At 44.3% G+C, this 24,467-nt stretch overlaps 1 protein-coding gene across 1 annotated transcript; it reads right to left on the bottom strand.

Annotated features, from left to right (window-relative positions):
* Positions 1-19,840: 19,840 nt before the first annotated feature.
* On the bottom strand, positions 19,841-22,915 carry LOC110944020. The gene is made up of 2 exons (XM_022185745.1): positions 20,402-22,915; positions 19,841-20,320 (listed from the first exon to the last, which is right to left on the bottom strand). The coding sequence occupies exons 1-2, from the start codon at positions 22,913-22,915 to the stop codon at positions 19,841-19,843; spliced, it is 2,994 nt and encodes a 997-aa protein (XP_022041437.1).
* Positions 22,916-24,467: the final 1,552 nt, after the last annotated feature.

A 24,467-nucleotide genomic window follows, 5' to 3' on the forward strand; every position in this document is an offset into this window, starting at 1 on the left:
AAAATTGTAATTTGGCATCACCTATAAATAACTATTATATGAAAAAAGAAAAAAAAAAGCAAAGTCAAAATGCCGCCCAAAATGACCAATGAATTGAAAAACCTGTTCCCCGCCTACGTCAGCAACTTCTAAATGTTATAGATAAAATAGATATTGAAATCTTCGTATTTATATTAATTTCGCTTCATTAATCATGAACATTCTCTGCTTTTTGTCTACCCTTTGATCAACCGCAAAAAAAAATGTTGTATACAATTATTTTTTTAATCACAACATTTACATACTCTTAAATTATATCAAATAAATCATAATTTTCTTTTTTTGTTTAGAATTGAATCCAATTTCTCCTACTAAAATAACCATTATTTTACAAACATCTTTTTTTTTTTTTCGAACAACAATTATTTTACGAACTATAAAGGTAAGTGTATTATAGTAGTTATTCTGTAAGTGATGAATAATTCATTATATTTTATTGTCTTTACTTGTAAATAAACTATTTTATATAAGTTTTTTATTCAATTTCATTTTAAACTACTATATATACATAGCTATTCATTTGAATGTAGTGTTTTGTTAAAATCATTTATATTATATTATAATGATACACAATACTCACAGTTCTTATTTCTAATTTAACTAGATGTAAGCTTCGCCGCATTGCGGCTAGAGATTACAAATTTAGGTGTAACGTATACCAGGAATATCAACTTCGTCTTTGTTGTGATATGTGTTCCTTTCATGTCTACGTATTTCTTTGTTTCTTAAAAAGTACCTCAAAGCATATATAATAATAAAAAAAGTTTGCGATTAATCTATCTTCTTTTAAGTATAGATTAACATGTTTTAAATTACTATTTATTATACATTGAGTAAAAACTGAAATAAGATTATAATTTACTTTATAGTGGTTGGTGGTGTTTTTGACGGTGGTTGTGATGGCGATAAACAAAAAGTTTTACCAAAGTTAATTTTTTATTCGATAAAAGAGTTGTTGTTTACCTATATGTATAAACATCCCTGGTTACCCACTATATTTATTCTCCCCAAAACCTTCCTCTATTTCTCACTCTCTTAAACTCAACTTTTCCTTCAATATTTGATTTCATAAATGTTGTATAACATATCCTCAAGTCTTCCAAGAATCTTTACATAAATATCTTTTTATGAGGTTATACCTACATACATATATAATATGTATCAGTATATGTAACCCTTCAACTGTGTCCAAATTCTTGAAAGTTATTTCCAACCCCTACCATCTCAAAACCTCATCATCAGAGCACTTAAGCACCGACACTGCCTCGCCAGAAAACTGGTTGATGGTTGTTGTTTTCTCCTAGGACCATCCCCTCTCTCATTATGCACTCAACATCTCCTTATTTCTGATTCGACGGTTCGGTTTTTAGATTTTTAATAACCGAAAATTTTGGTTCGGTTTTCGGATAACCATTTTCAATAACCGAAAATAATCGAACCGAACCGATATGTTATAATAGTATGTCAAATCCATATTTTTTTATGTTTAAGTTGTTCAAGTATTTAATCCATGATGCTAAGAATTCTTATTAATTTTATTCTTGATTGTCAAATATTTATAATATGAACATAACATGTTTATGTCCACTTATCCCAGCTCAGTTGGTGGGGAAGCCGGCTGTCTTCTTAGGAGGCACCGGTTCGATCCCTGGCTGAGGCTGGGTATTTGGACATCTCGGTGAAGGCTTGGCCCGGGGTTTTACCCGGGTTCGAGTCCAAGGGGGGGCGCGGTTTTACCTATTCCACGGGGTTTCCGCGCATCAGGGGTGTGCTACGCTTTCTAGCGGTGGTCGAGTAGTCGGCCTTTGGACATAGCTCCGAAAGGGTGGGTTTACACGTGGAAAGCAGTTAGCCGTTCAAAAAAAAAAAAACATAACATGTTTATGTATCATTTTAAAATGATTTATCCATTGTTTACAAGAAATAACTAAATTTAACATAAAAATTAAATGATTTTCAAAGTATTATAAAAGAAACGTCTTAATAAAAACATTAAAATAGATTAGAAGGTTATGTTTATATGAACACTATTAATAAAAAAGACAAAATATATTAACTTAAATGTAAACATTTAAGAAACATTTAAGAAACATTTTTAAACTTTGAATTATACTTATAATTTTTGAATCTAACTAATTTGTTTAATAAACTGAAAAACCGACCGAACCGTTGCTAAAACGGTAATAATCGAAACCGAAAACACCGAACCCGAACGGTTTTCAAAAACCGAATTTTGGTTACGGTTTTGATTTCACCCAAAAACTGAACCGAACCGTGCACACTCTAACCACCATCCAAGAAAACCAATAAAAGGATAAATGGAAAATAACTTGTACAATATATCTAGCACAATTTACAAATAATGATGCCTAAGATTCTTATAAATTAATAGTATATAAATATATAAATAGTATACTGAAAACCAGATAATTCACTCATAGATAGTGCATAAAAGATAACTAAAAAAGATAACTAAAAGTAATGGTAACATGAAACAAAAACACTTAAATAACTTTCTTGTATATCACATTATTATATGGAGGTTCATCAAGAAACCAAAAAAACAAAAATTCTAAAAAAAGGTTCTACCTTAACCTTCTATTTATTTAGAACAGGGGTGTTCGGAATTCATTTCGAATTTGAAAAATTTGAAATTCAATTCGATTGTCAATAATTTGTTTCTATTATCAAGAATTCAATTTCGATTCAATTCGAGTCCAGTAAATCGAATACGAATTTATAAATTACATTCGATTCAAAATTCGAATTAAAACTATACATATTTGCCCATGGTTTTATAATCTAGTGGCATCTTGAGGGTGGAATAAGGCTTTGGGACCAATAGGTCCTGGGTTCGATTCCCACAAGGAGGGTTTTCCCATGTTTATTAGGTTTCCCCCTGAATTGGTGTATAAGCATTATGCCTTGTGGAGATGGATATGAGTGGTTCCGCTGGTGGCACGATAATACTCCAGTGGTCTGTCAGCGATCCAAATTTTCCGTTCAAAAAAAAAAACTATATGAATTTATTTATTATTTTTATATATAATACATATATAACTTTTATTGGCCTATAGCATAAATTACTCTCTAAATTTATTTTAAATATAAAAATAGCCCATTGTCAAATCCATTACAAAACTGATAACTTAAATGAATCTATTCTATATTCTAAACTAAATTTGAATCAAAATGAATTTATTCGAATTCGAATTTTTAATCGAATTATAATCGAATACGAATAGGGATTTTAATTCCAAAATGAATTTGAATCGAATTGGATGGTTCTTAATCGAATTCGAATCTAATACGATTTCAAGCAAAAAAAATAAATTATTCAAAAAAATCAATTCAAACAATCGAAAATTCAATATCCAATTCAATAAACACCCCTAATTTAGGCCATTCACATCGGATTAGGAACACAATTTTTTCATCCAAATTTATTTAATTAAAACGTCTAATCCACTGCACATGTATAATCATTCCAAGTACTTTATATTCATCTAAGAGCATTCTCATCCAATCCATCAAATTATACATACATTCCACTAAAAAAGAACTCCTATATCAATATATTTCCACTAAAAACAAATACTTTTTCTCTCTCCTTTTCAATTAAATAATATTATCATCATATTTTTCTCTTTCCTTCACTCACAACCACTTTCAATATATATTAAAAAAATTATACTGGGTGAACAGTGTCCCCCCAAATATACAGATGAACAGTAGCATTTTCTCTCTTCTCCACTCACAACCACTTTTTATACCCTTTACAATATAAAAACTCACCCTCACAAGTTTTGATGGATTGGATGAGAATGCTCTAATGATTTAAAGGGACGTCTTTAACCCTGTTATAACAATAATCTTCCATTATTTCTAGCATTTTGCCATATCTCATGCAGTGGCGGATTTAAGAATTTTTTTCATGGGAGTGCGGAACATTTTTAAAAATTTTAGGCCCCTAGGTATATAAGTAAAAAAAATCGGTTCGTATCGGGTCGGGTCGGGCCAGGCCATGTAAAACAAACGAACATCAAACTAAATTTATATAATCATCAAAAACATGTCAAACCTTGTTACAAACATAATTAAAACATCGACGCCCTACGGGTTTTCATTTTTTGAAATCTATCCAAAACATTATCTAAAGCTAACTTCTTAACTAATTCTTTCTCTATATAACATAAGTTCATCGCTCCATAACATAATATTTCAATTTTAAATTTCAATTATTCAAGCCTTAGAAATTATAACGTAAGTTGTAATCACCCTAAAAATTTATAAACAACATAATCAGCCTAAAAAGTTGATGAAACAATGGTTAACCGGGCAGGGTTAACACACTGGTCTCGTCAAGAAGGGTTAATCCCTTCCTCTCGAGGATCGCTGGCTGGATCGCCTGCCGGTTGATCTCCTACACAAGGAAACAAACCGTGACTCGTAACAAGGAGGATAGGGTGGGGGGTGCTCCTTGTTACCACTCTCCGGCGTGAGAATCAGTAGTCTGCTTGGGAAGCAAAGTATGATAGTAGTAGTAGTGAGAGAGTTGTAAAGAGATACCTCAAACCTGGTTTGGGGTTGGTATTTATAGCCGAGGAGTGAAGGAGGAGGTGGATGGATAGACTGACGGCATGCTGCACTTTTGTAGGTGTGTCAGGCATGTCGGCTGTGGAGGTGACGACACGTCAGTCTGTCGCTTACGTAGACCTGACAGGTGGCTGCCATTGGTGCTACTTGCTCTGTGGCTGTCAGTCCCACTTGCTGAGTGTACAGGATGCGGTGCGGGCCGCATCGCTGTTTGCGGTAACTGTAGACGTTCCGGCTTCTCACTCTTTGATCAAGAAATACGCGAGATGCGGTGCCAAGCCGCATCGTCGTCCGTGGTGACTGTTGCTGTTATCCAGCTCCCTTGTATTGATAGAAGTGTTCACTGGATGCGGTGCTAGGCTGCATCGCTATGAACGCTTCCGTTTTCATACACCAGATGTGGTGCCATGCCGCATCACTATACCGTTCTCATATTCCAGGTGAGTCCTCCTCCATCATTGGGCAGATTGGATTTAACCACTGTGTCGGCGCGTTCCCGCACGGACACAGGTAGGTTATTAGCTAGTGGGGGTTTTGATAAGGGTGATGGTCACTCGCGATCGATGCTGACGCGAGATCTGGGAATAGACGTAGCCCTGCCAATAGAGCCTCATACTAACAAGGAGTCGACGTGTGCTTCCAGTGTTGTACGCCGAGCTTAACTGCTAGACGTAGCCCTGCCAATAGAGCCTCATACTCTGCCTCGTTATTTGTGCTTTTGAAATCAAGGCGGATTGCATAGGTAAGCTCCTGGCCATCGGGGCTGACGAGTCGCAGACCTGCGCCCGCACCTTCTTCGTTGGACGCACCATCGGTAAAAAGTGCCCATATTTCTGAAGAAGGTGGCGGTGGTGCAGGGTTTTGTTCTTGTTCGCATTCTTGGATGCGATTTGCCGGTACCTCGGCGATGAAATCTGCCAGGACCTGACCTTTGATTGCGGGGCGCGGCTTGTAGTTTAGCGTGAGTGCGCCCAGCTCGGTTGCCCATTTTGCTAACCTCCCAGAGATGTCAGGTTTGGATAGGATCGGGCCGATCCTGTAGTTGGTTAACACCGTGATGACGTGATTTGTGAAGTAGCGTCTCAACAGTCTTGATGCGTGTACTAATGCCAGTACCAACTTTTCCATTATTGAATATCTTGTTTCTGGGTCGTTGAGCATCTTGCTGATGTAGTAGATGGGTGTTTGAACTCCCTCCCGCTCCACTATTAGTACCGTACCCACCGCATTATCTGCGGCGGATAGGTATAATATAAGTGGTTCGTCTTTGCGTAGTGCGGTTAGGGTTGGGAGTTGTATCAAACACTCCTTCATTTCCCGGAAGGCATCTTCAGCCTCTTCGGTCCACTGGAATTGTTCTTTCTTTAGACAGTTCCGCAGGGTCTTGATGAAAGGATAAGATTTAGCTGCATGGTTGGCTAAGAATCTATTTAGTGCGGCTAGCCTGCCGGCTAGTCGTTGCATCTCTTTCATTATTGAAGGCGATGGCATGCGGTCGATCGCCTGAACTTTTTCCGGGTTTACCTTGAATCCATCTTTGGTTACGATGAATCCAAGGAATTTGCCTTCTTCCATTCCAAACGATCATTTCCCTGGATTGAGCTTCATATTGACGCTTCGCAGAGTTTGGAATGTTCTTTCAATATCAGTGAGCATGGTATCCTCTTCCATGCTCATGACGACCAGGTCGTCCATGTAGATTTCAACACTTTTGCTGATTTTCCCGCGGAAAGTGTCATTCATCAGTTTTTGATAGGTTGCGCCCGCGTTGCGCAACCCAAACGGCATTTTTGTATAGCAGTAATTTCCGGTAGGGGTGCGGAATGTCGTTTTGTCTTCATCCTCGATTGCCATCTGTACCTGGTGGTAGCCTTTGTAACAATCGAGGAAGCACTTCCAACGAAATGGTGCGAGGTTATCGACCTTTTCGTCGATTTCCGGAAGTGCAAAACAATCCTTGGGACAGGCTTTGTTGAGGTCTTTGTAATCGACACACATGCGCCAGCTCACGGATGGTTTTTCTACCATGACCGGGTTGGACAACCAAGTCTGGTACTTGACTTCCCTCAGGATGCCTGCGGAGAGCAGTTCTTCGACCTGCTCACGCATCGCCTGGTTTTTTGCGGATCCAAGGTGGCATTGGCCTTGGATCACCGGCTTGATACCTGGTAAGGTATTCAAGAAATGTTGCGCAATGTCGCGTGGGACCCCGGTCATGTCTGAGGGTGCCCACGCAAAAATATCTTGGTTTCTGAAGAGTAGCTGCTTCAGGTGCGCTTTGGTGTTGGGGGACAAGGCGTGGCCCAACGTGACCTTTTGTTCTGGGTATTTTGCGTTGAGAACCCATTTTTCTGGTTGGATGCTAGGGGTTGGCCTTGCTATCTTGGTTGGACGCAGTTCGTCCGATGTCATAACTTCCCTGCGTGCATAGATTATCGCGACCCCTGTTTCGGTTGGGAAACCGATTGCAGAGTGGGGTACGGATGTAATCATGTTGAAATCACCTTGAGATTCTCTCCCAAGGAGCACGTCATATTTGGAAGTATGAGGTAAAACCATGAAGATTACCTCTTCTGTTCGTGTGTGCCTTCCGCTGGTGAGGCGCACAGGAAACGTAATTTGGCCAAGGGGAAAGACAGTTTCCCCTGCGAACCCGGCCAACGGGTAATCCACTGCTTGCAACCGATCTTTGTCTTCCTGATCGAACTGGTTGAAGCACTGCTCATATATGATGTCAGAGGTACTGCCCGGGTCGATGAATAATCGCTCGGTGCAGTAATGAGCTAGTTGGCTTGTAATAACGACGGCACGCCTGTCGCGCGGAACGACTCGGACTTTTGGGAATACGACTTGCTCGTCTTTCCAGTCATTGTCCGGTCTTCTCGCCGCCTTGCGCGGCCTTCCCTTGCCTCCGTTGATCATATGGGTTGAGGCCACATACATGGTCCTCTTCCCTGAGGAGGTGCCCTCGCCATGGGGGGTGATGCGTTTGGTGGCTTTTTGTCCACCTGGCAACAAGTGTTGCAGCTTTCCCTCCTTTAGGGCTCGCTCAATCTCCAGCCGGAAACTGATGCAGTTATTTGTTGTGTGGCCCGAGTCCTTATGATACTCACAGTAGAGAGTGAGATCTTTATTTTTCTTGGACTTCATTGATTGGGCCGGTCGCAGGGTCTGCGCGTCCGTAAGGAGGACTTCGCTCGGCGACTTGGTGATCTCGGTCCAGTTGTGGTCCCGAGATCCTTTCTTTGACGCCCGGTTATCCCGTTGGGCGTTAATTGTTGCCCTTGCGTCAAACTGGTTGGTACGCGGGAAGTATGGTTTGGAATCGCTGCCGCGATTCCCTGCGTCCCGGTTGTGCTTATTGTTGCGCTTGGGTTCGTAGCGGGAGGTTTGACCTTCCGCATGGGGCTGTGCCTTTGTGAGGTGCGGATTAAGGGACCACTGAGTTTGGGCGTATGTCTTGACCGCAGTCATGACATCCTCCCATTTTTTCGGCAAGCCGTCTATGCCGGAGATAGTCATAACCATCTGTTCATCTCTGACGGCTTTGATGAAGTGGTTACGTGCCATTTGGTCGGCAACGTCGCCTATCTCCAGGCATTCTTTATTGTATCGGACGACGAATGCTTCGAGAGATTCGTCGTCCCTTCGCCAGATATTCATGACGTCCATCGTATCGCGTACGTGACGTCGCTGCTGGCTGAAATGTACGAGGAACTTTACATGTAGTTCCGCAAAGGAGGCCAGTGATCCCACTGGCAAAGAATCGAACCAAGCCCTGGCCAGACCCGTCAGGGTATGGGGGAAAAAATGACACCAGGTGGGCTCGTCCCACCTGCCGTTGCACCCTGCGCCCATGAAAATGTTCATGTGATCGTCCGGGTCGGACGAACCGTTGTATTTCCCAATGTTGAATGGGAATTTTGTGGTGGTGACATGGGCGTGTGCGATTCTTCGGACGAATTTAGAGTTTTCGGCCGCGGCTCTTGGCCTGTAGGGTTGGTTCTCGGGGCGCTTTGCAGCGCGGAGGTATGTGTTACGGGGGTGAGTGGGAGGAGAATAGTTGCGTCCTCCCGGTCTGCTGCAAGTGTCATGAGAATCCCCGGAATATGTATGGTCGTCCGGGTCGGTACGGCCATACCCTTCGTGTTGGGGCAGCGGTCCCAGTCGGCTTTGGATGCCGGAACCGCGGTGGACTGTGGATTGCCACCTGTTATCGCCTTGGGGGCCCAGGCGGCTTTGTATTAGGCCTCTGGTGCGAGACCCATATGAGGAATCGTCCTCATTTATTGTGCGGACCTCACAGTAAGAGGATTCGCGGTCTTCACGCCTGCTTCTGGAGGCTAGACGTGAGGGTGCCCTGCCGTCATATTGTAAAATACGACCCGCAGGTGTATGTGGTGCTGGGGTAGGCCCGGCTTGTATTTGCGCTTCAGCGCAAGCTCGGTTGTATGTTACGGCCAGCAGGGCCGCCTGCTGGTCATACCAGGTGTGAGGGTCCATGTCCGGAGGGATCACAGATGCGTACTGTGATAGGTCGTGTCCAAACGTTAGGGATGGACCCCTTTGCGCTGATGTGCCAATGTGGCCAGGATTTAGGTCTGGGGGAGCGGTCCCCGCATTCCCTGGGTTGGTGGGGTTTAGGTTATCCCCGGTAGTGTTATGTATGTGATCTGACATGATCTTTTAAAAGGGAGAGGGATGGTATAAAAAAGTGCTTAAGAGTAGCGGTGGGCGCCGATGATGAAACAATGGTTAACCGGGCAGGGGTAACACATTGGTCACGCCAAGAAGGGTTAATCCCTTCCTCTCGAGGATCGCTGGCTGGATCGCCTGCCAGTTGATCTCCTGCACAAGGAAACAAACCGTGACTCGTAACAAGGAGGATGGGGTGGGGGGTGCTCCTTGTTACCACTCTCCGGCGTGAGAATCAGTAGTCTGCTTGGGAAGCAAAGTATGATAGTAGTAATAGTGAGAGAGTTGTGAAGAGATACCTCAAACCTGGTTTGGGGTTGGTATTTATAGCCGAGGAGTGAAGGAGGAGGTGGATGGATAGACTGACGGCATGCTGCACCTTTGCAGGTGTGTCAGGCATGTCGGCTGTGGAGGTGACGCCACGTCAGTCTGTCGCTTACGCAGATCTGACAGGCGGCTGCCATTGGTGCTACTTGCTCTGTGGCTGTCAGTCCCACTTGCTGAGTGTACAGGATGCGGTGCGGGCCGCATCGCTGTTTGCGGTAACTGTAGACGTTCCGGCTTCTCACTCTTTGATCAAGAAATACGCGAGATGCGGTGCCAAGCCGCATCGTCGTCCGTGGTGACCGTTGCTGTTATCCAGCTCCCTTGTATTGATAGAAGTGTTCACTGGATGCGGTGCTAGGCCGCATCGCTGTGAACGCTTCCGTTTTCATACACAAGATGCGGTGCCATGCCGCATCACTATACCGTTATCATATTCCAGGTGAGTCCTCCTCCATCATTGGGCAGATTGGATTTAACCACTGTGTCAGAGCGTTCCCGCACGGACACATGTAGGTTATTAGCTAGTGGGGGTTTTGATAAGGGTGATGGTCACTCGCGGTCGATGCTGACGCGAGATCTGGGACCATACCCCTTCAAAAGTCATCTAAACAACCATAACAACGTCAAAACACACAAAATTTCAAACCTATTTAACAGCTTTATTGCCCTTTTTTCTCCTATAATATCAACCAAAATCATCAAAATAAGTGGGTAAAGGTTTTGGGCTTTAATTATTTTATTATAGTTTGAAATATTGTTGGGTTTGGTTAATGGGCTAAGACTTAGTGGGCTAGCTAGTTAGGAATTATAAGTGGGTAAAGGTATGTGTATTTGGGTTTAGTTAGTTAGGTATTAAAAGTTATATAATTTAAGTAGTATTTTTTTTAAACAAGAGTTTACTAGAAAAAAATTAAAATATAAATTGATAACACTTTTTACCTAAGGGGTGCGGACGAAAAATTTCAAGGGGTGCGGATGAAAAATTCCAAGGGGTGCGGACGAGATTTTCGACGGAACCGAGCACTAAATTTTTTTCCCCCGGGGTGCGCCCGCCCACCTTGGGCTGCGCTTGGGTCCGCCCTGATCTCATGACTACGTTACCTCTTATCTCCAATCATGCACACATAGTTCATCAAAGTGGGGTTTTGTGTTTTCTAGCTAGATTTTACATTTATGTGATCATATCTCACTCAGATCACCAACAATTTCAATCCATCAAGAACCCATAAGTTTTTAGTTAAAGGATACTTCAAATGCTCCTCTTTACTTGAAGTTGGTTGATTCATATTACAACTTGTTGATTCACTTTAGAACTTGATTTCTATTTAATAATTGCATCAATTTGATTTTTCCCCTCGGTTTTTCAGCCGTTTATCATTCTTCTCTCCAAAGCACACACATTTATAAGCAGAGCGTAGCTACATAGAAGGTTACGGGTTCGGCCGAACCCATACCAAAAAAAAAAAATTTAGTGTTATATATAGGTGTATTTTGACATCGCATATGTAGAAATTTCGCCATCAAACCCATAGAATCCTTTAAATTGAACCGTGTAATATTTCTGAACCCGTAAGGAAAAATTTCTGGCTACGCCCCTGCTTATGAGACTTGCAAGGTGGATAGTATGCGGCTTTTTACATGTCTATTTTTTGTACAAGTTTCGTATGCATGTGTAGATACAAGAGTGTCGAATACCCAACCTCCAGATGACGTTGGCTGGATCTTCGGTGATGTCAGGAGCTCTTATCCTTGCTTGCTACAAAAGAGTAAACCGTTAGCCTCGTCACGGGGGACCCCGGGGGGGGGGGGATCCGTGACCAAGCTCCGCCGTGAGAGTAAGTAAACTTGCCGGAAAAGATAAGGAGTATTTTCCGATGAAGATATTCACCGGAAAGTTCCTTCCTTGGTGTGAATCTAATTAATGAGTTATATGTAGTAAATGCGAGGAATGTTGGTCGGAATTAAATGAGAAGGGAATTAATGAGAGTAGTAAATGAGAAGTTGGTCGGAGATCATACTTGCCTTTGCTCTATCTTTTTTCCTCCTTATATAATGGCCAGCCCTTATCTCCTAGAGGAGTTTCCCCCATGCTATCCGACGGTATTTGTGGTTTCTTGGGAAGGTCACACACGTGTCTGACCCCCAACGGTGCGATGCCTCTCTTCATTAATACCCAGCCGGATAAGTACAGTGATGGTGACCGGATGCTCTTCTTATCAGGCATTTAATGAGCCTGCTCCTCCTTAGCTGTTTTCCCGCTCATTGCCAAACGAAGGAGAAACCTTAACAAGCAAGGGTATTCTATCCAGTGGGCTTTTAAGTGATTGGGCTCCCAAAGAGAAAGGCCCAAAGCGGGTAAAGTGGGTCTTCCCACTGGCCCGTCGTCAAGTCATCTTTAGTCCCTGGTTCTGAGACCCGAGGCTCATGATCCGGGGCTGAGTCACAACCGCTTAAGAGAGGTGGTTTCTCTTTTGGTGGGCCCACTCCGGGTCAGTTGCTGCTTACCGTATTCGTTAACCATCGCCGAATCTACTGTAGCGGGAATTAACTCCCTAGTAGCACGTGCCCCCTTTTTAAATTTTGAAGAGACGCTGATGTGACGGTTACTTGCATGTCAGCGATCATCTCTTTAAATATCCCCTTTTAGCCTCTTCCGATTTCACATTCAAATCTTCCAACTTCCTTTCTTTCCCTGTAATCATCTTCCCCATTCACCGTCTCTTCTAATCATGAGTCGTGGTGGCCGGTCGTCGATAAGGTCTATCTTAACGGTGAAGGACCTGAAATCTTTCATTGAGGCATACAACATTCCAGATCGGTTTTCTCCTTCTTTGCCCGGTCCCAATGAATCGGCAAAATGTACGCCGGACAGGATACCCATTTATACTCTTGCCTTTTCTTCTTGTGGGGTCCGATACCCCCTTTCTGCCTTCAAGATTTCCCTGCTCCGTCATTTCGGTGTTCATTTCTCACAGATTCATCCGTTGGGGTTCATGAGGGTGGTTCATTTCGAACTGTCCTGTGCTGCTATCTCAGGAGAACCCTCTGTCCCTTTGTTCTGTATGTTCTATCGGCTGATTTCTGACGGAGACTGGTTCACCTTTGCTAAGCGACAGAACAGTGTTTCGAGGCCTTGCTACAGTTTCATGCCAACTTCTACCTATCCGAAGGACTGGAAGTGCAGATTCATCTTCGTTTCTGCAACCATGCTGCCGGAGTCCCCTGTGCCGAAGGATCTTGACGCCGTTATTGAGGATGCTATCCCCACCCTTTCTGCAAATGAGACCATCCAGTGGAAAAGGATGTGTGACAATCCAACGAGGGCTTTCACTTTCTCTGAAGGGATGCTTGCTATGGGTGGTCTAAGCCCCTCCTACCCAGTTCGTCCAAGAGCTTTTTTCGGCAAGAAAGGTATTTCCTTGTTCTTGGTTTTGCTTCTTACAGTCATTTCCTTTTTTATGCCTTTGGGGGACCCATAGTCATCCTTAGTGTCTTGTGCAGAGATAACTTTGTGGCGGCTTCTCCAGTGTGACTCTAAGGATGTAAAATATGTGGTTGATGATGAGGTTGATCTCCGGTTGAACGCGGAGGTGCAGGGTGCGGTGGGATCCGTCCAGGCAGGAGGCTCTGTTGCTCTGGGTGGATCTGAGGAGGATCCTTCTGGTGGGGAGGAAAGTTCTCCCGACCTTCCTCCCGTTCATCCCTCCGGTCAAAGCAACGAGGAAGAAGTGGAGATACAGCTAGTTCATAAAAGGAGGTCTGCCAGTCCCCAACCGGCTCCTGCACCTCGCAACATTCACCAGAGGCTTCAGAGTGCTAGTGGCCAGAAACTTCCTCCTTCCTCCAAGGCTGGTTCTGACCTTCCTCCCGCCGGGGTCAAAGGTTCCCTGTCCAAGCATTTGAAGTCCTCAAGCTTAGTGAGTGCTCCATTACTGGTAAGTTATCTCTTCTCTTCTTCTTTCTTTTTGTGTCATTTCTGATTGTCCTTTTTCTTACTTCTTAGGGGAGTTCCCAGGAGCCTATAGAGATTCCAACTGGTCCTTCTCCTTCCCGCATCCGGGACAAGGCCTCTGAGGTGGGGGTAGCTCGCTTTTCCTCGGCCTTTGAGCTTTCTCCTTTACATGCTACTAGGACTAGCAAACCTACTTTTCATGAAGGCCTTGCTTGTCGATCCCCCTTTGCCCCTCTGTTTGCTGATGCCATTCCCACCACTTATGTTCTCAAATGGAAGGTAACCAGTTCTTCCGTAATAGGGACTCCTGAAGCTGCCAGAGACTTTCTGAATCATGCTGTCCCTCCCTCACATAAATTTGTAAATTCTGCCCTGAGGGATGATCTCTTTGAAGATCAATACAGCATGTCTTTATGTGAAAGCTTCTTTAGGGGTGCTGGGATGCTGCAAAGGATTGACGATTTGAGGAAAGCGAACGAGGGACTCAAGGCTGAGCTTAAGGCTTCTCAGTCGGTTGTTGCTGGGCTTAGAGGCCAGGTGGTTGATGCTGAGAGGAGGTTACAGGAGGAGAAGGTGCATAGTCTTCTCCCCCCCTTTTTTTACATACATACTCACTGACCCTTTGTCTAGGGGGCTGGAGCTATGCTTGAGAGGAAGGAGCGGGCTTGGGAGCAGGAAATGGCATCGTTGATTGCGGAGAAGGAAGAGCTTGTTGCTGAGCTGAAGCATGTGAAGGAAGTTGGCTCCGTTTCCCAGGAGCAGCTTAATACCATGTATGCAGATTATGGGATAACTTCCGATGATAATCAACGATTGGCGGGGGAGAAGCACTGGTTGATTACTGAAGGTTTTGGGGCTTTCCTCACTGCTGTTGCTCAATCAGAAGATTTTAAAAGTGGTTTGGAGGAGGTTTATAGGGCCTATAGGGATGTTGGCTATCAGGCGGGTTTGAAGGATGGCTATGCTTATTCTGCCCAGGGCTTGGGTAGAAAAGAGACTCCTCTTTATAACTCCAAGGCGAAAAAGAAGTTGTCCAAACTGAATGAGGAGTTTGGGCGTCAAACCCCGGCCATCCTTACTGATGTGCGTGAAGTGTGTTATATTTTTGATATACATTTAAGCCCTTTTTTACACTTTTAGCCAAGTTTTAAATTTATAAAACACGAACTGGGTGATTTTCTGCAGGGGGCTCAGCACTCTACGATGGACAATGGATGATGGTGGTGGATGACTCTTACGATTGTCAAGAACTCTTACGATCAATCTTGGATCCCGAGACGACTCACACACTCTACGATGGACAATGGATGATGGTGGTGGATGATGGTGTTATGGTGGTGGTGGGTGGTGGATGAGGTGTGAGAGAGGTGGTGTGCCAAGGGATGAGAGAAAATGAAGCCAAGCTCCTCTATTTATAGGCTGAACAGAAGGCTGGACACGGCCCCGTGTCCGCTGGATACGGCCCCGTGCCCATCTGACACTCTCTCTCCTCATTAATTGTAATTGCGAATTACAATTAATGCGCCTGCTGTACTTTCACCACGCCCCCGTGCCCGCTGGACACGGCCCCGTGGTGGGCAATGGAAGCTTCTACTGGTTTGTCTTTTCTGCTTCTTCCTGGGCACGCCCCCGTGTTCGCTGGACACGGGGCGTGTTCAGACTCTGTTTCTTCTCCTTTGCCTTGGGAGGTGCCGTTGAGGGTCCGGGCAGTCTACTTTTGTTCCTTTTCTTGTATTTATGGTAGAATTAGTTGTCTTTTTGCTTCTTTTGTGATTTTGAGCTCATTTCATCCTGAAAATACAAAAGGAAGACAAAAACACTCTTTTTCCAACATTAGTACTTAAAAAGGGTTAGTTTTATGCCTTAATTGATGTGATTTATATGTTGCATTTTACACACATCAAATACCCCCACACTTGAACTTTTGCTTGTCCTCAAGCAAAACTCTTTAAATGTGGCTTACACTCCCAAATGGAATAGGTAGAAGAGAAGTTTTTAGCTTGTCCTAGAGTGTCGGGAATCCAAGGTTTTTATAGGTTTTATTTTTATTTATTTACAATCCTATTCGTTATGATTTATTTTGAACGTTTCATAAGATAAATTACTTATTTGGGCATAGCATGCCTTATTAAAATTCCATTTATATACAAGTTCACATACCTCACGGGAGATCACTCAACACTCGGCCGAAGGTGTATATTTTTAGTGAATTACTCGAGAGCGGCATGGAACTTACGCCTTCCATAGGCTTGCCAAGCAATCAATCCTCCTCCTTTTTAACTTTTTACCTTTGTAAATATCAAGAGGACTTTTGGGGTGAAGGGTTAGGCTTGGGTTAAAGGTGGGTGGTTGGTTAGTGGTTAGTAAAAAGGGCGAAAATCGTAACAAGCGTCGGTTTTCGTGAAATACCTTGTTTTTAGTGACTTTTTATTTTGAAGTATTTCTCCAAACAAACTTTTTTGTTTGTTTTTGACTTCATCATCATTTTTTTTTCATCACATAAAAAGGCGAGTTTACGAAAAAACGAGCTTGTTACTAAAATAAAGGGTGAAAAAAAAATAAAAAGGTTTTTGGTGGGTAAAAAGGGTTTTGGGGTATTGAAATGAAAGGTTTAGGCTCAAAGGGGCTATCTAGGGGGATTTTGGGTAGGTAAAAAAATGAAAAATAATGGTTTTGAAGGAAAAATGGTTAGTCCTAATGCCTCCATCATTTACTTACTTGGGTTTAAGTTGGTAAGGACCGGGAATGTATCGTCGTGGCAAGTTCTAGATTTGTAAGAACCAAGCGGCTATTCACACAAGAAACGAAAAATGAGCATTTAATCTAAATATGTGTATTTTTATGCTCAATAAAGGCTCAAAACTCACTTTTGTGGGAATGGGTTTTTAATGTGACCAAGTATATATAATCGAATTTTTAACTAACCTTGTCATGCCGTTTCATAATTTTCTTGTGTTGGTTCTTTTTATCATGACGCTATCGGTTGTAAACTTGTAAAAATATAACCTTTTTAGAACTTGTTATTCCCAACTTAAACTAAGACAAGTAAATAAAAAAAATAAAAAAGTTTTTGAAAAAATTTGGGGTGTTTAGCGGTTCCAATAGAGTTTTGTGTAAGGCTTGTGTTTAGGATTTTGCAAAATTTCAAGGTTTTAGCATCCCCCCCACACTTAAATTACACATTGTCCTCAATGTGTCCAAAAATAAAGTTTTTGGTTGATTAGAATGTGTAAAAGTGGGTTTAAAAGCAAAGTTTTGTGTTACTGGCATCCTGGACACGACCCCGTGTTGACCGGGCACGGCCCCGTGGTCAAGTGCCAGTAACAAAAATTAGAGAATTGAAACAGAAGCCTGGACACGGGGGCGTGTCCGCTGAACACGGCCCGTGTCCAGTTACCTGAACTGGGTGATTTTCTGCAGGGGGCTCAGCACGGGGCCGTGTTGGTTGGGCACGGCCCGTGTTGAGCCTTCTGTGATGGAGATTTGTGTCGGGTTGCTCTGTTCTTTTTGCATGGTTCCATTTTTCTCGTTCCCTTTTTCATCCATTACCACCATGAGTGTGTTTTATTTGTTAAAACAACCATCAATCTTAAAAACCATCATAACATTACTAATCATAGAGAGATATTACATAAAGATAAAGATAAAAATTACATAACTATTAAACTTATGGAGTTCTAGCCCTATGTTTTATTTTAATTTAGCAAAATTTCCAAGAAGCTACTAATCTTGGTTAGATAAGGCTTTTTAGAACTCCTACTTCCGGGTGTGGTTCTCCTCATATGTCGGCAAGCCACTCCTCTACCTCCCTTGGAAGGAGAAAAGAGGGCTCGTTCGCATTAGTTTGAGGAGTTTCAACTTCCGCTGGAACTTCTTGTGGATTTTCCATGGGAGGTTCTGCGGGAAAGTCTCCCCACCCGGTAGGGTTGTTAACACCGAGTGCCAAGTTCTAGTCTTGTTGTGGAAGGACTGGTTCCACAGGAGGTGCCACCAAAATATTTAACCTTTGGTGCAAAAGGTTAATCTCTTGGAAGCTGCTTTCAAGTCCCATGGTAAGATCGTTAATACGGTCAATGAGGACCTCCTCTATTGACGTCATTTCGTCGAGAGCTTCCCTTAGTGCTATCACGTAATGCACAAGTGTAGCTTCAACGGAGGGTCTCCTTCCCCTTCGGCTGTTTGAGGAATGAACGGATGATGTTTCGCTGTTTTCACTCGCCATTCTACGAAAAATAAACCAAAAGCAGTTTATATGACGAAACAGTTTCTGGACACGGCCCCGTGCTCATTGAGCACGGCCCCGTGTTCATCTTTCTGCAGAATTTTGGAGCAAGGAATCTTGGGTTTTTAAGTTATTTCCTGAGCATATGCAAGCTTTTTGACAGTAAATAACTCTAAACAATGTTACATAACATGTTTTTACCAAGATTCCATGATCAAAACTCATTGTTCCCTACCACAAAGATTGAAAATTCAAACTTTTCATGGTAGTTCTTGAAGAAAGATGAAGAAGAAGGAAATGTCTAGAAGAGGAAAGGACAAGATGGGTTGTTGGAAACTTCTTTTAGACTTACCTAGGATTGTTTGAGAGAAGATTCCTTCAAATCCCTGTCCCAAGTTGGTCCAAATGTGCAGGATTTTTGGCTGCATTTATAGAAAACGACATGCTGCTGGACACGGCCCCGTGTCCGCTGGACACGGCCCCGTGTGCAGATAAAATTCTGACACAGTTTGTCCGTATTCTGACGTTCTGATCAGAAGGGAATCTTGTGGTGGACACGGGGGCGTGTTGGCCGGGCACGGCCCCGTGTCGGAAAGCTGTTTTATGAAGTTTTGTCTTTACTAAGGAGCTAATCTATATCGGGTGGCTCTTGACTTGTTGGAACAACCCCAAAGTGCCTAATATACCTTAATTGTCCTATACTAAGGCGAGAACGCAAGAGGTTGTCGGTGAGGGTAATTCCTATTTTCATTCTAGGTGGACAAGTCCAACCCTTTCCCGGGCTCTCGTTAAAGAAGGTGTATGCCGAATCGCTCAGGTCTATGTATGCACCGAACGAAGTCGATGGGGGAGTCCTTCACGGCACAATCGGCTCTGAGAACCAGATCCCCTGGGACAACGTTGAGTTTCTTCATCCTGGTGTTGTAGTAACTTTCCAGGAGCTTTTTGTATTGGGCTTCTTTTACCGCTGCTATCTCCCTTCTCTCTTCTAACAAGTTTAGGTTCATTCTGAGATTGTGCTCGTTCTCCTCATCCCGAAGCTTCATCCGAGCAGTTTGGGACCCGATTTCAGCAGGGATCATAGCCTCCGTTCCATAGGTAAGACTGAATGGGGTCTCCCCGTTGCAACTTTTGGGGGTGGTTCGGTACGCCCATAACACGAATGGAAGTTCCTCCAGCCAGCCCTTCTGTTTCCTTCCAAGCCTACCCTTCATCCCTTTAATAACACTCTGGTTGGCTCTCTCCACCAACCCGTTGCACTGGGCATGAGTAACGGAAGTGAACACTTATTGAATCCTTATTTGCTCGCACCATGGCTTGAAGGGTCTTCCGGCGAATTGGACCCCGTTGTCACTTACTAGCTCTTTCGGAACCCCATATCTGCATACGATGTTATCCAGCACGAACCGTCTCATTTGATCTCCAGTGATCTTTGCCAGGGGCTTCGCTTCAATCCACTTAGTGAAGTAATCAATAGCTACCACCACGTATTTGACCCCTCCTGGACCCTCCGAGAAAGGCCCAATTATGTCGATGGCCCATTTCTGGAATGGCCAAGACGTCGAGACTGGCACCATGGGATGTTTGTGCCGGTGGGTCATCGGGGCATGTATTTGGCAGTTGTCACACTTCTTGATTTCCTCAGATGCCGTTTCGTACATTCGTGGCCAGTAGAACCCTGCGTTCATTGCCCTTCTTACTATTGTTCTTGGTCCTGAGTGCATCCCGCAAATCCCCTCGTGCATCTCCCTGACCACATATTCGGCCTCCTCCATATCAACACACTTCAGGGACGGGCCTAGATACGACCTTCGGTATAGCTCCCCCCCAATCAGTTCATATTGTAGGGCCTTGACCCTTATCTTTATGGCCGCCCATTCCCCCTCGGGTAGAGCCCCGTCCCGGAGGAATTTGATGATTGGGGTCATCCATGTTTCCTGAGTACCTTCAATCGTGGCCACTTCCGCTGTGTTCAGGGAGGGGGATGTTAGAACCTCTACTTTGACCTCCTACGCGAGATGGTCGAACGCTACCGAAGCTAACTTGCTGAGTGCATCAGACTTCCTGTTCCTCCCGCGAGGGATGTATTCTAGTTTGAAGGTTCTGAATGTCTTAGCTGCCTCCTTAACTTTCGCCACATATCGAGCCATGGTGCTATCCTTGGCTTCATATTCCCCCTGGTACTGCTTTACTACCAACTGTGAATCGGTGCTAGCCTCCACGTGTTTTGCTTTCATCTTCTGTGCCAGCCTCATCCCCGCTAAGAGGGCTTCATACTCGGCGGTATTGTTGGTGTTTTCGAAATCCAACCTTATGGTGTATGTCAACTCGACCCCCTCGGGGCTTACCAGCGTGATACCTGCACCACTCCCTTCTTCGTTGGATGCTCCGTCAGTGAACAACTTCCACACAGCCTCGTCTTCCCTTTTCTTTTCCTCCTCCTCCAAAGCCTCCCACCTTAGTAGCTCCCTCTCTTCATCCTCGGGGACCTTCCCTAGGAAGTCAGCCAGTATTTATCCCTTCATGGCCGTTCTGGGCTTAAACTCCAGAGAGTGTTCCCCCAACTCTACAGCCCATTTAGCCAGTCGTCCCGACTGTTCTGGTCTTCTAAGCACTTTCTGAAGGGGTTGATCAGTTACTAAGGTGACTTTATGCCCTTGGAAATACCTCCTGAGCCTCCGAGATGCAAAGACCAGGGCCAACGCAAGTTTCTCTAAAAGCATGTATCGTTCCTCGGGCCCCTTAAGTGTCCTGCTGATAAAATATATGGGGATCTGTTTCCCCTCGCGTTCCACCATCATGACCGCGCTTATGGTCGTCTTCGAGGCAGATAGGTAAAGGAGCAACGGGTCTCCAGGCACCGGGGTGGCTAATGTCAGGAGCTTACAGATGTAGGTTTTTATTTCCTGAAAGGCGTCTTCGGCCTCAGTGGTCCAGTTGAACTTGCTGGTCTGGAGGCAGTCTTTTAATACTTTCATGAAGGGGAGGGTTTTGTCAGCCACCTTTGATAAGAAGTGATTTAGTGCTATCAGCCTTCCGTTCAACTGCTGGATGTCCTTCAGGGACCTGGGAGAGCGCATTTCGGCCACAGTCTGGGTTTTCTCTGGGTTTGCTTTTATCCCTCGTTTAGTTACCACTACCCCCAAGAAGTTTCCTTCCTCTACCCCGAAACAACACTTTCCAGGGTTCAGCTTCATGTTTACATCCTGCATTGTGTTGAGAGTCTCGGCTATGTTGTCTATCATGGCTGCTTCCGTCAAACTCTTGATGACAATGTCGTCAACGTACACCTCTAAATTCCTTCCCCTCTGTTCCCTAAACAAGGTGTTCATAAACCTTTGGTATGTTGCCCCCGCGTTCTTGAGGCCGAAGGGCATTTTGGTATAGCAAAATGTCCCCTCATCTGTGATAAAAGCGGTTTTCTCTTCATCTTCTATTGACATCTGTATTTGGTGGTATCCCTTGTAGGCGTCTAGGAAGCACTTCAGCGGGTACTGGGACAGGGAGTCCACCTGGGTGTCTATCTCCGGGAGGGGATAACAGTCTTTGGGACATGCTTTGTTTAGGTCTTGGAAATCGATGCACATCCTCCATCCCCCATCTTTTTTCTGAACCATAACTGGGTTAGCAACCCAGGATGGGTATTTAACTTCTCTGACTATCCCCGCTCTGAGCAACTTTCGGGTCTCTTCACAAGCAGCCCTTCTTTTGTTAGGTCCCATGCTCCGCTTCTTTTGCTTCACCGGTTTTGCCCATGTGAAGGTGTTGAGCCGGTGCTCTGTCAGGCTTCTGGGAATTCCTGTCATGTCTCCGTGTTGAAATGCAAACACATCTAGGTTATGGAGGAGCAATTCCTTCAGGGCACTCTTGCACTTGTCACTTAAGTGGCTCCCCACCTTGACTGTCTGCTCTGGGAACTTATCACAGAGGACCCATTCTTCCATCTTTTTTCCTTGGGATTTCCCCGGTTCCTCCCCTTTGGATACTGAAGAAACCACTTCGTAGGCTAACTTAACCCATGCGAGACCCTTTGGCGTTTGGAATACCAAAGCCCCATGGGGAGTGGATGCTTGTGCCTGCAGATCTCCAATCCCCGGTCTTCCCAAGATTGCGTTGTACTTGGAGGGTGCCCTGACTACTGTGAAGGTTAAATTTATCGTCCGGACCCGATCCCCTATACCAACTGTAAATGGGAGCTTGATCTTTCCCAGGGGGTGTGACACGCTGTTGTTGAATCCCACCAATGGGATAGAGTCTTCCTCCAGCCTATCTCTTATATCCCTGTCGAATCTGAGGAAGCAGTGTTCGTATATTACCTCGACGCCTGACCCTCCGTCCACATGTATTCTAGACACCTTGTGTCCAGCTATCACAGCTGAGATATTCAGCGGGAGTCGTTGCACTTCACTTTCTTCTAAGTACGGCATAAGGATGGGAGTTTTCATGCAGTTCGGGGGGCCTAGGATCCTGGCCTTTACACTTCGGGTAACGTCAAACTCATTTCTCCTCCTAATCATATCAACATCTGCCCTCCCAGGCTCCCTTGCATCTCTTCCCTTACGATCCCCTCCCCCTTCCTTGATTTCCTTGACCAAATGGGCCAGTCTTCCCGTTTTCACCGCAGCCTCTATTTCTCTCTTGAGGTACATGCAGTCATCAGTTTTGTGCCCGAAGCCCTTATGAAACTCACAGTATTCGTTCGGTTGTGCTTTGGGTCCTGGCTTTATGGGGGGTGGCCTTGGAAAAGAATTCTTCACCCTCTCCGTGGCCAGTATCTCGCTTGGAGTCTTAACGAGAGGGGTGAAACTGTCGGAGTAAGGAGGGGGGCCTCTCCCTCGGGGTCTGTAGGGGGAGTATGAGGGCCTGGCCCTGTCATGCAACATTTCTATCAAAGGTGGGTTTCCGGGAATAGGGTGTACCTTTCTCAGGTGGTCTTGCAGCTGGAGCGACCCTCCGGGGTGTGGCATCCGTTTCCTTAGCTTTGCTGACCGTATCTTTTCCCCGGACGAAGGCCCTGACCCTGTCCATAAGATTGTCGAAGGAAGGTGGAAATTCCTCTCCCAGCTTTTCACACAACTGTGCATGCTTCAGCCCGTTTATGAAACTACTGATCTTCATGACTTCCGGAACATCCTTGATGTTCATACTTTCTTTGACAAACCTTTCCATGTACTGGTCTATCCGTTCATTATCCCTTTGCCTGATGTGAAGGATTTCATTGGGATTCTTTGTCACACCCTCAAAATCCACAAGCGGAGTATTACCGCGAGGCGTGTGACTGACCAGGATCATACCACCAATTATAATAAACATTAAATAAAGTAAAGTAAAACCAAACGTCTAAAGTTCTCCAAACCAAAGTCCAAAACCAAGTTGGATAGTCAGCGGAAGCATTTAAGTTCAAAACCAAAATTTAAGTTTTTAATTTAATAAAGTTTTTCATGAACACGCAGCGGTTCATGTCCCACAACGACTCCTGCTCCCCTGCAAGCTCCAGCTAAACCTCTAACGACCTGCAAGGCATGTAACAACGAATCAACAACAAAGTTGAGCGAGTTCACAGTTGGTGTTCATTATTAAGTTGTTTCAAAGCCAGCAGTTTATTTGTAAGTTGTAAGTTAATCTGTTTACCCTGTTTCCCAAACATATCCATAGTTGGTGGGGGCTTCCCCATGTTAACCACTAGACCTGTTTACCATATCGACCACTGACTAAAGTAAGTTGGTGCCCTGACGTCAATGTCTATCATCATTGACTAGTGCCCAGATCCATTAGTTCACGCCCGTCCTCTGCGGCACGGTGTGAGGCTTGTCAAACCTAAATAGCGCTATCTAACTAATGACCCGCTCGCCATTGGCCCGACGATTAAGTCGATATAAAAGGAGGGACTTCATGATAGAGAGTTTTGGTCTAGTAACTGTGTTGTCACCCTTCACTAAAGAGGGTGTGTACGCAATCCCCAAACCAGGAGATTACGCAGGTTCCGATTAAGTTCTTAGTACGTGTTGTCACCCTTCAATGAAGAGGGTGTGTACGTGTTCCAAACCAGGAGATCACGCAGTTTCCGTTCAAATCCTTTACCCATTCCCAACCCCTGGGAATCCCATGCCTTGTAGAAAGTGTGAACTCACCTTAGCTTAGCTCGGCAGAGTAAAAGTACCGGAGTTAGAATGGTCAACCACGTCCTAGAATGATTACCATGTAATTTATTAGGGTGTGCTCATGCAATTCATGTAAGTCCTACACATAGTCTAACACTTAGACACAAAATCACGTTGTCATACAATTACTCGTTTAGGTGAGCTAGTGCATGTGATTATGTCATTTCATAAAACACAATCATTGTAACCTACTAATGTTTCTATTAACATTCATCACCTTTTCATAACCCGTATGCATATAAACACAGATTCCATCACCTTCTGTACATTACAATTTTATGTCAGACCTTTAGACAGTTTAACACAAGACAGCACCCTCTAATTGATGACATGGGTGACATTTTAAGTGTGGTTTAATATCAAGTTGTAACCACACCACTCCTATAGCAGCACAGTAAAACAATCAGTGGTTTCAAAATTAGGCTCAGGTATTTAAATAGTGGTTCGGTTTAGAAATAATCAGTATGTTCTCTGA

This window comes from Helianthus annuus, chromosome 15 (assembly GCF_002127325.2).
Source record: "Helianthus annuus cultivar XRQ/B chromosome 15, HanXRQr2.0-SUNRISE, whole genome shotgun sequence".
Classification (NCBI taxonomy): domain Eukaryota; kingdom Viridiplantae; phylum Streptophyta; class Magnoliopsida; order Asterales; family Asteraceae; genus Helianthus; species Helianthus annuus.

What these genes read in the sequence shown, in the direction of transcription:
- LOC110944020 (XM_022185745.1), bottom strand. Translation starts at nt 22,915, where the DNA reads ATGCACAGTTGTGTGAAAAGCTGGGAGAGGAATTTCCACCTTCCTTCG. An exon ending in GACGACTGGCTAAATGGGCT is followed by an intron (nt 20,321 to 20,401) that starts GTAGAGTTGGGG and finishes TTCCTAGGGAAG; the next exon opens with GTCCCCGAGGATGAAGAGAG.